At 45.2% G+C, this 11,947-nt stretch overlaps 1 protein-coding gene across 1 annotated transcript; it reads left to right on the top strand.

The window, feature by feature from the left end:
- The first annotated feature begins 418 nt into the window (after positions 1-418).
- LOC111969375 (ataxin-1-like) lies at positions 419-8,465 on the top strand. The gene is made up of 3 exons (XM_023995461.2): positions 419-541; positions 2,249-3,432; positions 3,908-8,465. Exons 2-3 carry the CDS (start codon positions 2,386-2,388, stop codon positions 5,294-5,296), a joined length of 2,436 nt encoding a protein of 811 aa, XP_023851229.1. The 5' UTR covers positions 419-541; positions 2,249-2,385; the 3' UTR covers positions 5,297-8,465.
- The last annotated feature ends 3,482 nt before the right edge of the window (positions 8,466-11,947 follow it).

Raw genomic sequence — 11,947 nt, 5'->3', positions numbered from 1 at the left:
CCGGCACCCCCTGCTGTAAATTCGGAGCATCAACCGGGAAAATTGCAAAAACAACACGTCACAATAATATACCGGTACTGTAAATCTGAGAAATGACTGCATTCATAATTCAAGCACCTCCTAAAGAATCTCAAGGAGATACCCATAATGGCTAAAATACCACCTTTTTTTATTGCCTGAGGATTGCCATTTAGAGAGGAACAAGGCAATGTGTGTTCTAAAGGGAAATAGATAATTGTGCATGCAGACATTCGGGGGGAAATGGCAAATCAAGTATTCCTAGCAGAAGGTAAACATGCGTATTTTTTTATTGGCTACGAAGCTCAAATTTATGAAAATGATCGGATTTATATGCCTCAAAATCATCCAGGAAATCGAATTTACTATGTCTGACGTCATCTAGGAGCGCCACTGGGTTTTCGTCTGCTGGCCTCCGAAATGGGCTCGACTAATCAGCCCTGATTTCATCTATATTTCTTTATCATATTAACTATTCCGAAAGCTTAAGGCAGTCGAGGCATATCCACAATGGTATTTGGAGGTAAGTGCACGAGAAGACAGGAAGTCGTGGCGTCTGGAGATACAATATTTGACCGATAATAACAGGTGATAAATGGCTATCCAGCTAGCTAGCTAGCCATGACTAGTGTTCGCTGATGTCAAGCCATAAATTCTGACTTTGCCTGGCCTTCTCACTTCACTATTATTTTCACCCCACGAAAGTTTACTTTTCTAACTATGCCCACAACAGTAGGTAATTGTCATCCAATTATTTGATCATGTTTTGTAGCCAGTATGAGTATTCTCAAGCTTGTTTGAATGACATGAGGAAACACCCAACTAGATTGCTACTCTTTACTCCCATCCCAACTCAAATKTCAGTTTTAGCTATAGAACTATCAAGAGAGCTTAATCAATTTAATATCAGATGTGAACATGTTAAGTTATAGTGCAGTTTGTCCAATGTTTTACATTGCGAATGACAACATGATCTATGCCTTRAGACCATTGCTCCTATTCAAAAAAGATGACAACAGCATCTTTCACCAAATAGGCCTACTGTAGCGAATAACGCTAATTTCTTCATGGACATGTCAAAGATTGGTTATATTGGGGGAAATGTTGGCACTAGATTTCTGAAAATATCAAGTGTCCTGCGCTCCTCTTCACATGGAAAGTGAGGCATGTGATATGAATGTGGGTCATTTAACACGTTTATATAAGGTTTTATAAAGAAAGGGAGGATGTGTGTGGGTGGAAGAGGGTTTGTTGTGTAGGTGTTTAACAGTCTCATCTGTCTTCACCCTTACGTTTCCCTCGCCTAGCTTCCTACTAATAATCCAATTGACTGTGGAGAAAATACACAACCGCGTCATGGGACAAGACAATATAATTAGGCTAGCTGAAAAAAATGGTTCTGAATAATCTGAAAGCATTTGTGGTTGCAGCAGCTGAGGTGTAGAGAAGTCTCTCCATTACTCTCTTACTCACTCTCCCTCTTGTGCTGTGATTCACTATGTCATACAGTTCAGCCTGTAACATAACTTGTTGCCATGGGGAGAAATCAATATGGCATAGACCATAAATGAGTTGAAGTGTGTGCCTGATCTTTATGGGGCTGTTGGTTTTCTCACCTCCTGTCGTCACATGATGGCAAATAGGCCTAATTATTCAAGGAAATAATATCCAGAGTTAAAAGCTGCAATATGTAGCTTTTTGGGCGACCTGACCAAATTCACATAGACGTGTGTTATAGATCTGTCATTCTGATTGAAAGCAAGTCTAAGAAGCAGTAGATGTGTTCTATGTGCGCTATTTCTATTTGTCCCTTAAGTGTTGTTTTTGCGTCTTTTACTTTAGGTTTTGTACACCAGCTTCAAACAGCTGAATATACAATATTTTTGGTTATGGAAAATATACTTCAAAGCGGTTTAGAAGGTACAATGATTCTCTATACTATACTTGCTTGTTTTGTCACCAAACTGAAATCAGGCAAACTATTAGAATTTGAGCAATCAGTAAATTGCGGAGCGATTCCTGCATAGTGCATCTTTAACTGAAATTCTGTTTGTTTGTGTCCATCTTTTTGTGGATCTCCTGTGTCTAGGTCTGAAAACACACTCTCAAACATCTTGGCACTCTAAGCCTGGCTTGTGACGTGGGTCTAGTATATGTTGATGTAGTATGTTAAGGTGAATCCTTGCGGTCGTCTGGCGGCTGGTCACACTGTCTCTCTCTGTGTTTCTAGGTGAAGCAGTGGACGAGGTCAGCTGCAGGTTCTCAGAGCTGGTTCCTGTGGTGCTGACTGCCTGGCCAACAGGCTCCACTCCCCGTGTTGCACAGTAAAGAGCCTTTCACGCCCAGACAAGACCACACGACACCGCCATGAAGCCGGGTCACGAGCGCAATCAGGAGTGCCTGCCTCCCAAGAAGAGGGATCTCAACAACAGCACCAGTAGTAGTAGTAGTGCGGGAGGAGGGGCAGGCAGTGGAGTGGGAGGGGGTGGTGGTGGTGGTGGGGGAGGGGGGGAGGAAGTGCCCTCCACTCAGAGCTCAGGGGTCGGTGGTGACACTCAGGGAGGTGGCACAGCAGAGGAGTGGCTGCATGCTCAGCCTGGTCTACACTATGGAGTAGAGAGTGCTGAGGGCCTCCAAGGGCTGCCTGTTGACCAGTACAGCATGCTCTATAGGGTGGCTCTCCCCTCTGTCTCCTACTCCCAGACCAGTCTACACCCAGTGTTAAGCCATATCTCTCCAGCTTACACTGTCCCCTCATCTCTCCTACAGCATCATCCAGGTATCTCCTATCCCCCTCTAGGCTATGCCCAGATCCCCCACTCCTCTTTCCAGTTTGTCTCTCCATACGGTGCAGTCCCTTATGCAGTTCCCCCTGGCTTTGTTCCCAGCACCCTGATCTCCCCCTCAGTTGCCCTCTCCCAGCCCCACCTGGTCCCCTACCAGTCAGTCATACAGGAGGGGTTGGTCTCCCCTCCTACCCAGGCCCATGTATCTGCCCATGCCTTTGCCAAAGTGGGGTCGTCCGGAGGGGTCCCGCTGATGCTGACCTCGGAACAGGCTGCCCAGCACCAGCACCAGCAGCACCTGGGCCCGCTGCCCGCCGCAGAGCTCAGTCCTCGGGGAGTGCCTGTCTTTTACCACCCTCAGGGCACCAGGGCTGCGCCTGCCCCCAGGGACCCCTACAGCAGGGAGCAGGAGACAGACAGGGATAGGGAGGTGAATGGGGGGGAGAGGGAGCAGGCAGCCAGGGAGATGCTCCAGGACTCAGTCTACAATGCCAGGAATGCAAGGCTGCTGCAGGCAGCATCTGCCTCTGCAGCACTGGAGCACGCACAGGACAGAAGCTTGAAGAGCCGCAGGCTGGACGAGAGGGCTTCGCCTGGGCAGCGCAGCACCCCAGACACTGACCTGGAGGTAAGACTTGAGGTTTTGTTGTAGTAACTTACACTTATTTATTTTAAATAAATGTTTTATTTTCAAATTGTTTTCGAATAAGGAGAGTTTTGATTTGATTTTGAATTGTCCAAAATTCTGACTTTATTTAGTGCACTTTACTTTTTATAGTGTCTGCTGTGACAGTTGCACAATATCCATGTTCCCCTCCACTTCCTTCCTTTATTACTTGAGGGTGTGCTGATCATTGGGCAACCAGTCACATCCACACACTGCCTGCTGCTTCAAGGAAAGACTAAAAATGCTCTGGTTTGTGGTCTCGACTAGAGTTGATAGGAAACCACTGCTTTCCGAGGCTTAATAATGGTGGTTGAGAGGAGGTACAGGAGGACAAAACTTCAGTCTTTTTTCCTTTTTCTCAGACACAATTTTTTACATTTTAAAGATAAAAAGGTTGATTGAAATGTGTTAAGATGTATCTTTTGTCATCCTCAAGGTTCAGCAGGTCGTTGGTCGCCTAGCCTCTCCTGTCCAAGGTGTGAGTGGAGGGCGCAAAGAGGTGTCCTTTGGTCCCCTGAACCTATCCCAGGGCTCCCAGAGAGGCAGAGAGGCTCATGGGGAGGCAGGGGAGAGTGCTGGCCGGACAGCATACGCGATCCACCCTGCGGTGTATGGAGACCCCAGGGTGACGGCCCATCAACAGCAGGCAGGGCAGCCAGGCCACGCGGTCATCTTGGCCAATGGACAGACAGTCCTGGTCCCCTTAGACTATCACCAACATCAACAGCCACCCCAGCACTACCCCAGCCAGACCAGTGACGACACCTCTGCTGTCACCATGGCCTCCCCCACCACCTACTCTAAAGCCTCTGAGTCTCCAGCCAGAGTGTGCCTCCCAGACAGGGCTGTGGTGGAACTGGCCGCCGTGGAGCAGCAGCCTATTTCTGTCCCATTCGCGGCAGCCCTCACGCAGGCCCTTGCCCCGGCGCCCACCCCTGCCCCCTCCAATCCCTCCCATTTCATGAAGGGGGCCATCATCCAGCTGGCCACGGGGGAGCTGAAGCGCGTGGAGGACCTGCAGACTCAGGATTTTGTGCGGAGTGCTGAGGTGAGCGGGGGGCTGAAGATCGACTCCAGCATGGTGGTGGACATCAGGACCAGCCAGCAGAGACCCGGCCTGGTGGCGCTGCACTTCACAGTGGGCGAGCAGCAGAGCAAGGTGACTATTGACGTGCCACCGGAACACCCCTTCTTTGTGTTTGGCCAGGGCTGGTCCTCCTGCASCCCAGAGCGCACGGTCCAGCTCTATGGCCTGGCCTGCCACCACCTGCAGGTAGGAGACGTGTGTGTGTCCATCACTCTGCAGCAGCCGCCCCAGCAACAGAAACAGCCCCTGCAGCAACAACAGCAGCAGCAGCAGACCCAAGCCAGGACTTCCACCAAAGTCAACTCCACATCAGGGGCCATCGGCCAGCCCATGGGGCCCCCTGCCCCCCAGCAGCCCAGGCCACAGCCTCACTTCAGGATGGAACGTGTCCACAGAGAGAGGGAGAGGGGGGATAAAGAGGAGCCCATGCAACTAGGGGGTGTTGGGCAGAGTGAGATGCCCACCAGACCAAATAGGACTTCAGCAGAGCACACTAGGAGCCAGAGCAGTTACTATTTGCACACAGAGGGTTCTGCTCGTCCAGGGGCGGGGGTGGGAGTGGTGTCGACAGTGTCGAGCGCGTCTCAGAGGCGCTGGTCCGCCCCCGGCCTTCAGAGATACATGAAGGTAGAGGAAGGGGCGCACCCTCAGCTGGGCCCCTCCGGCTCCTCTCGACCCTCCTTCATCCCACAGGAGGTCAAACTGTCCATCGAGGGGCGCTCTAATGCTGGGAAGTAGCACCAACCATGGCAGTCCACACCACAGAAGAGACTGTCAGAGGAGTGAAAGCATCAGAGAGGGGGAAAGGGGAAAAAGAGTGGGAATGTAGCCTCTGAATGTTTGATATTTTGCACACCTAATAAGATTACAAGTTCTTTGTTTTCATGGGAACTACCTGGTCTGGAGGCTGGTCAGGTCCGCTCTATTTGCCTGTCAGTCAGTCAGGACAGCTCCTGGTCCAGTGATCAGGAGATTGGGTCTCTGCTCTCCCAGGCTGACAGGGAGCGGATGCAGAAGCAGGGAGTGTATGTAGCTGGTGAATCACCTACCAAAGTCTTCAGACTGCATCTTCCTTCCGCCCTACCAACCTCTCAGTACCATCCTTATCAGAGGTGAACCAACCCTCAGAACCATCCTTATCAGAGGTGAACCAACCCCTCAGAACCATCCTTATCAGAGGTGAACCAACCCCTCAGAACCATCCTTATCAGACCCCTCATGAACCATCCTTATCAGAGGTGAACCAACCCCTCAGAACCCATCCTTATCAGAGGTGAACCAACCCCTCAGAACCATCCTTATCAGAGGTGAACCAACCCCTCAGAACCATCCTTATCAGAGGTGATCGCATTCACTGGACTTTCTCTTTTTGACCAAACTATCTCCTCTGGAAACCCAAGACTGGGGAGAATATATAGCCCATGTCTGGTAGACAGACAACAGGGTCTGACACAGTGACAAGAACATAGCTATCCTATTATGCTCTGTCTCCCCCCACATTTCTATTTTGGTCTGTTACCTTCAAAAGCGTTCTCCCAAAAAGAAGAAAAGACTAAAGGCACACTTGCGGTGCTGAATTGCTGGCATCGGCACATAGATGCTTTTCCCTCTAATGATGTTAGTTCTCTTGATGCAGACTCTTGACGTGTCATCGTCAATTAGTGTGCTTCTCTAGTAGGAGCAGAGGACTTCTACTAAGGCACAGACACTCTCCCTCATCTCCCTGCCTCTCCTCGTAGGGCCCAGTCTGCTGAGAGAGGGTCTGAGAGGAGGGCAGGCAGCCTTAGAGGTCTTTCAATCAGCTCCTTCAATCAACCAATCAGAACCTAGGAAACCGCTCACTCCTTTCGTAAGGCACCAACCACGCTTCCCCGTTTTTCATTTTACACCCCAACCCCACTTTGTGCCACGGTTACATGTCAGTTTAACCTTTCGAAAGAAACCAAAAGAGATCATGCATTCCAGTATCATAGTGATTATCAGAGTGACCACAAGACAACACAACACTCATCTTCCCGAATGCAGCCCTCCCTGCCTGCTATACCGCTCAGCATTCCTCTGCCTGACTGGTGACTGTTTACTGTCGTTGTATTAGTAGGTACCACTACTGGAGGCACGGGCTGCTCCACTAATGTCACCTGTAGGAATGAAGCCTGCATGGAGCAGTACTGGCTGCAGGCAATTGGCCTGCTCAGGCCGCAGCCCGTCGTGGACGGTGAGGGCCAAAGAGTGGGACCCCCGCCCCCATAGAGCCATGTTGGCACCCATAGAATCTCTTTCAGTGCAGCAGCCCCTGGGCCTATGAGGGGAGCCCTGTGTGTGTTGGAGGGGATGGAGTTGGCCCTGCTTCATACCTATTTCACACTATTGTCTCAACACAAACTGGGGGGATCTTTTGGCTTGCTTTCCAGTGAATATAATTGGTTTAAGGTTAGCCTGCCATTTTCCATCCTGGTTTAGGTTGTTCATGGCTAGCTAACTATGTGCCTCTGCTCGTTTAAAAGCAGGATGGCGCTAGATATGTTATCTGGCCAGGTCAGCATACACGACTGTGTGAAATGGATATATGAGTCTAGTCAATCCTTGCTCAGTTACCAAAATCAAAGCAATAGTGGCGTTCCTGTTTATTTGGTGTTTTCTGTGTATTTTGTTATTGTTTTTATATAAATATACAGCTTGCGTATCAGACCTAATACTATCTTTAACCCTGACCTGAAACGTTCCTGCTTTTCAAAGGTGATGCACAATTTGTCTCTGAAATGTTTTGTTCTTTGTATGGTTATTACAGATTCACAATCAAAGCATGCCTTTTGAAAATAATTTGTTTTCAAAAACCAGGCATTTCTTCTGGAGAGAATAGTCTCATTTTTGACGGACTGGTGGTTCGGGCTCTGATCCTCACTGATAGTGTTTTATATGGTTTTATATAGTTACCCTATATGGTTTTATATAGTTACCCTATATGGTTACCCTATATGGTTTTATATAGTTACCCTATATGGTTTTATATGGTTACCCTATATGGTTTTATATAGTTTCCCTATGTGGTTACCCTATATGGTTTTATATGGTTACCCTATATGGTTTTATATGGTTACCCTATATGGTTTTATATGGTTACCCTATATGGTTTTATATGGTTACCCTATATGGTTACCCTATATGGTTACCCTATATGGTTACCCTATATGGTTACCCTATATGTTTTTTTATGGTTACCTTATATGGTTTTTTATGGTTACCTTATATGGTTTTTTATGGTTACCTTATATGGTTTTATATGGTTACCCTATATGGTTTATGTAGAATTGTTTTATTTTGTCCATGGCAATATTATTTCCAGTGGACCTTAAGATTGTCTTGTATTGCACATAGAAAACTTCACCTGTTGATTCACACTGACCTTGTAATGGGAATTACAAATGTTTTTGTAGTTATTACATTTTTTAAAAAGTATTCTTAAGGTAGTTTTGGCAATAGAGAAGCTAACTTGCATGGTTGACACTGTTTACAAATTAGCCAAGACAAAATGCTGCAGTTTCCTTTTTCGGACACAGATTTTAGTCACAGAAACTTCAAGTGGATAAAATCAAGATGAAGTGCAATTAGAGCAGATGTAAAAATCACTCAGACATTTAGTTTATGTCATTCCATAAAGCAGCTAGACATTTAGTTTGATATCGTATTCCATAAAGCAGCCAGACATTCAGTTTTGATATGTCATTCCATAAAGCAGCAGACATTCAGTTTGATATGTCATTCCATAAAGCAACCAGACATTCAGTTTGATATGTCATTCATTAAGCAGCTAGACATTTAGTTTGATATGTCATTCCATAAAGCAACCAGACTTCAGTTTGATATGTCCATTCCATAAAGCAGCCAGACATTCAGTTTGATATGTCATTCCATAGAAGCAGCCAGACATTCAGTTTGAATATGTCATTCATAAGCAGCCAGAACATTTAGTTTATGTCATTCCATAAAGCAGCCAGACATTTGTTTGTCATTCCATAAAGTAGCCAGACATTTAGTTTGATATGTCATTCCATAAAGCAACCAGACATTCAGTTTGATATGTCATTCCACAAAGCAGTCAGATATTCCCATTAGTTTATAGTAATTCCAGTTATTTTTTATTCTAAAATGTCTTTACTATTAATGCTCTTGTCAGAAAGACATTTCACCTCAGTTTTGTCTAGTTTTAATGTCTCTGGTCACTTCTGAACCGGTAGTCCTGTCTGTAAATGATGTGTATTTGTTTTGATATCACCTGTGTCACAAGATGTGCTCCAACACAGATCCAAGCATTAATATCCCAGGCTCACTGATACTGTGTGAGAAGGTAACTGTGTGTTAGAGCATCTATCTACTGGCCTGTCTGTACCTGTATCCTGGGCTTTGAGCTCTGAGGTGAAGACTGGTGATTGTGTGTGTTGACACCCAATGCCTTCTAATGGACTGGAGTCCCTCATCCACGCTATTTATAGATGGCTGTGTCAAATCTAGTTCATACACCCCTTCCAACCCCACTGCCTCCACAACATTTCTGTTGAGTGGAGCCCCCAGGGACTCACGGTTCACTGAGGATAAAACCTCTGACTGTCTTCGACAACAAGGAGAGGGGAGGTCCGTTAGGCCTGATCAGGGCAGAGTCACATACCATTTGATACCGTCATGACAACCAATCTGAAATTTTGTTGAAATATAAATGTTTTTAAATACGGTAGTGGTCAAATGCCATACAGAGATGAGCTGGATGATTTTACACAGTGGAGCAGTAGACATTTAGCCATAAACCGCTCAATACTTATTCATTTATTTTTTTACAGTGATTACGTTTGTTAAAATGTTTTTTGCTATAAGCAATAGAGTTACACAGAATACCTGAAAACGTCATGTAGTATAAGCATGTGCTATGCAGTAAACTCTGAAGTATTCTGCTCTTCAGTGTCAAAGTGCACCTACTACGGGGTAGGACAGGTTTGTAATGTATATAAGAAGGTGGCTGATGCAGTCATTGTACACTGATTTCTCTGAGTACTATTGCTTATCAGTGCCCACTCTTGGGTGTCTGAATATAGTGGATTTATTTTGTCAGGTTAAGTTTTTGTTCAGACCCTTAGTTGTCACTAACCTACGTTCAGCACAGTGTTTTGTTCCAGTCAGCTCAGCCTATGACATCCACCTTCCGCTGCCAGGCAGTACGGGACAAATCATGACCAGAGATAGGTATGCATGTGTAACTCCAATTTTGATGTAAATCTGTCATTGACATCTATGGATTTGTGCTGAAATTCAAATTATGTGCATGGATATCCAGTTAGATTTTGGCCTTATGACCTCTCTTGGTCACGTGTAGCAATACCTTGTTTAGATATGGTATGAATGTTAAGGTGTGTATTCAGCCCTGTAGGGTCAGAGTCTTCTCTTTGGTGAACTTTTACTCTCCAAAATGTACTGCCTTACCAAGGGCTCACAGCTGGGCCTGTCTCACATTTTATAGGAGATGGTGTGGAGAGTGCAGATGCTCTGAAAAAGGACGATGTCAACAGCCTGCCTGTGTCTGTGCACTGTTGTCAAATGTTTTGGGAATGGGTTGCATCTCATGTCCCACCTCCCTGGGGGCTCTTCCAGAAAGCAGGATCAATGAGTTAGCCAGCTAACGGTCCCCCAAAAAACGTAAATAACAGCATTTTCTTTCGAGAATTATGAACTTGAAATTTGTAATGGTATAATTGACTTGACAACCAACAATCCATATTCAGGTTTAGTTTTCTCAATGAAAATTAAGAGATTTATTTGGCTGCTTATCAAAGTTAACTGGCTATGGTAATGATCCTGCTTGCTGGAACACCCCACTGCTCATCACTCTTTCCTCCAGATATTCTTACTGCAGTAAAATATCATGGAACAGAACTCCTCACATGCACAAACAGCACTTCTGTGTCTTACCACCTCCTCTCCTCCCTTTGCCATGCCACACAACATGTGTATCAAACTCAGTATTCTGGTCTGGGACAACCATTCTAGGTGCAAGCAGTGCCTCCTGTTTCTTTACCTCTTCCTCTCTGTCTTGAACACAGTATGTGGTAGTGGCTGTATGACCACTCTGACTCTCAGGAGACAGTCAAGTGGACAGGCACATTAGCAGCACGCCCTCTGTTACACTCAGACTAGCATCGTTCTCAGACTTCTGCTTGGAGCGTGAAAGTGGTACTTCAGCCGGTTTCTAGGTTCTTCTCTTAACTCTAACCATCGTAAGAAAGGGGAAACATTTGACCTGTACGTTTTTGACCTCACTCTTCTTATTACAATTTTATTCAAGAAAGAAAATTGCACTAATTTGCCATCCTTTATAGTATTATAAAATTAACGGTTAGTTAATTGAAGTTTTTAATTATTAGCGCTAAACAACACAAAACCCAATGAAACAATCACTTGACTGTTGTGCATGTTTGTAGAGATAATGTTTTATGTGGCTATTATCAAGCTTGTCAATAACGCCTTAAGATCTGCTTTGTACAATGTGTTAATGGAATGATGCTTATAAGTGACCCAGTTTCCCTGTTTTTCTGTAGCTGCAAAGGTGGATCAGTTCACTCTTGTTGTATTGACCCCCTCTTGGCACTCTCCCGGTGTTTTATTCATAAGCAGAAAGGCATTTGGAGATGGATTGTATCTCTGGATAGGGATAGGTTACAGGGAGGGATCATGTAAGAGTGAGTCCCTAGCACTGCTTGAAAGCTGGACCAGTAACTGACTCGCTGTTTCTTTTCTTCTTCTTTTTTAAACACACGCACCACCCTCTGTTGTTAATGTGAGTGGACGTTGGGAGTAGGTCCCTGAAGGTGAGGTTGTGCTCAATGTATTTTAGTTCTGGTCCTGTCTGATCTACATGGGAGAGAATGTGAGGCTTTTCAAACCAGTGACAACTTTCCTTTATTGGTAACTGTATGATCTGTTTTTGTTTTGTGATTATGGAAAAAGGCTTTATGACCCTTGTATAAAGTAGCCCTGTTGGTCTGATCTTGTATGACTGAGGTAAATAGACTGGATGGGATGGTGTTGTTGCCAGGCACTAGAGATGCATAATTAAATCAGGAAGATGGGAATGGTTAAAAGTTTTAATGGAGTTGTTGTGTATTTTCAGATTTGACATTTGTATTTTGGCACTAAAGTTACTGCTTTTTACGTGACATTTGACCAGTTTTAAAAGAAACAGCATCCTTTTTTTAAAGTATAAAATCTGCAAAATATATGCAATGATGTATATGTAATATTCAATCCTCAAATATAATCCAGGTTGTATAAACTTTTGTATAGTGAGTTTTAATATTGTATGGCCGTACCAATATGTATTGATTCTTATCAAAAGCCTTAGTTGTC

Source organism: Salvelinus sp. IW2-2015, linkage group LG10 (assembly GCF_002910315.2).
Source record: "Salvelinus sp. IW2-2015 linkage group LG10, ASM291031v2, whole genome shotgun sequence".
In the NCBI taxonomy this organism is placed as follows: Eukaryota; Metazoa; Chordata; class Actinopteri; order Salmoniformes; family Salmonidae; genus Salvelinus; species Salvelinus sp. IW2-2015.
This window is presented reverse-complemented; position numbering and strand designations above follow the sequence as displayed.